This window comes from Aulostomus chinensis, chromosome 20 (assembly GCF_037954235.1).
Source record: "Aulostomus chinensis isolate RoL2024-O1b breed Wild chromosome 20, RoL_Achi_v1.0, whole genome shotgun sequence".
Lineage (NCBI taxonomy): Eukaryota > Metazoa > Chordata > Actinopteri > Syngnathiformes > Aulostomidae > Aulostomus > Aulostomus chinensis.
Window position 1 is genome coordinate 12,842,682 of NC_141339.1, and position 1,652 is coordinate 12,844,333.

Genomic DNA, 1,652 nt, shown 5'->3' on the forward strand with positions numbered 1-1,652 from the left:
TTCTTCTTCTTCTTCGTCCTCTTCTTCTTCTTGGGCTAAATCCAGTGGACGCAGACAGCGCGCGAGCCCTTCTCTAATTACAAATACATGTTCATTTCAAACACGTATCTGCAGTCTGAGAGTTTGGGAAGGTAAAAGGTTCAACTCGAAGCTAAGAGACATGTTGGACCATATGTTCGGGGTTTGCTCGAGTGTGATTTCGCACCTCACCACAGTGGCGCATGGAGACACTTTGGGACGCGTGAAAGCGCAATTTGGCACCGGCTGCGCGGGGCCCTGATAAATAGGAGGTTCCTGGCTTCTGTGACACACAAACACTCACATCCTCGGAGGACTGTTAGCAGGACTGACTAACTACACACGCTTCAATGGAGACCCTCACCAACGCTCGTGGATTAACTGTTTTTACTAAGGACAAGGCTGCCCAGGAGACCAGTTTGTGGAGACCGTGGACTGGAGAGGAGACCCACGCCGGCACACGCTTGGTAAGTTTATACGCTTTTTAAAAATCGAAACTTGCATGGTGCTGTGTTTGACGGCTGAAAGTTTAACACGTGATTTATCTTCCAGGATCACTCCGTTCAGGGCGATCTTTTTGATTCAAAACACCCCAAAGCTCCTCTGGTGGTTCATCCAGTGAAGTAAGCACCGTCCGACATTCTGAATCACTCTTTTACTTCAAAAATCTCGGGGATTGAGTCTAATTCATACCTAATCATCTCATTTTGGTGTTATATTTTTGCAGGTTGTACTGGCCGAAATCCAAATGCTTCGACTATCTGTACCAGGACGCAGAGGTGCTCCTGCGGAACTATCCGGTCCAGGCGACCATCTGCCCGTGCGAAGACTCCAGCAGCGATGAAGACAGCGACGATGAGGAGGAGGAGATGGAGAAAGAACTGAACTAAATATGTCTCCTTAAGGAACTTCATAACAAACTTTTTCCATAATGTGATAATATATAAATCTTATTTATTTCTGTAAATATTTGTAAATAGACCCAGTTCCCATTTTTTTTTATACCGAACAAGGATGTAAATGCTTATAAGTTATTTTGTTTAACAATTCTACCTCTTCGTATTTTGTCGAGAATGACAATAAAATACATTCAATGAAAGTTGTTGCGCTTTGTTTCACATTCTTTGTCAGATAAGTGAGACTGTCCAGTTCATGAAGTTTGGAGGGAAATAATCCTTATCTCTAAGGGATGTGTTTAAACGCCGGTGTGCGGGAAAAAACTCTACTTTCCTCATGATTTGAACAAACGAGAGCTTCATTTTTTTACGTTGCCCCCCCCCCCCCCCCAAACGGTGCATTCAGGTTCTGACACTTGCGGAAACAGCTCGTTTCCCACGGATGAGTGCAAAGCCGTAAACGCACCACTTCCTGCGCAATGTCGCCCGAAGTGCGGAAACTGTAGCGTGTGGAAGGTGTCAATCAGACATGTCAGGATGATGCATCACGATAGGTGACATTAACTGGAGTCATAAGACAAAACAAACAACAACAACAACAACATCGTATCAGAAAAATAATTTCATTCTGTTTTAACTTGTAAGGCCTTTAATGTTGCTACATGGATCCCAGCACAAATGAGTGAATAAATGTGCGTGAATGAATGCAGGTTTCTCCAAAAGTCCACACATGAAAAA

The 1,652-nt window shown here is 44.0% G+C and overlaps 1 protein-coding gene across 1 annotated transcript; it reads left to right on the forward strand.

The window, feature by feature from the left end:
• Positions 1-368: 368 nt before the first annotated feature.
• ripply2 (ripply transcriptional repressor 2) lies at positions 369-908 on the forward strand. The gene is made up of 3 exons (XM_086190522.1): positions 369-485; positions 571-641; positions 746-908. The coding sequence occupies exons 1-3, from the start codon at positions 369-371 to the stop codon at positions 906-908; spliced, it is 351 nt and encodes a 116-aa protein (XP_086046648.1).
• Positions 909-1,652: the final 744 nt, after the last annotated feature.

Coding starts and splice junctions, on each gene's coding strand:
- ripply2 (XM_086190522.1), top strand. CDS start 369: ATGGAGACCCTCACCAACGCTCGTGGATTAACTGTTTTTACTAAGGAC. Junction 486..570: donor CCCACGCCGGCACACGCTTG/GTAAGTTTATAC, acceptor TTTATCTTCCAG/GATCACTCCGTTCAGGGCGA. Junction 642..745: donor CTGGTGGTTCATCCAGTGAA/GTAAGCACCGTC, acceptor ATATTTTTGCAG/GTTGTACTGGCCGAAATCCA.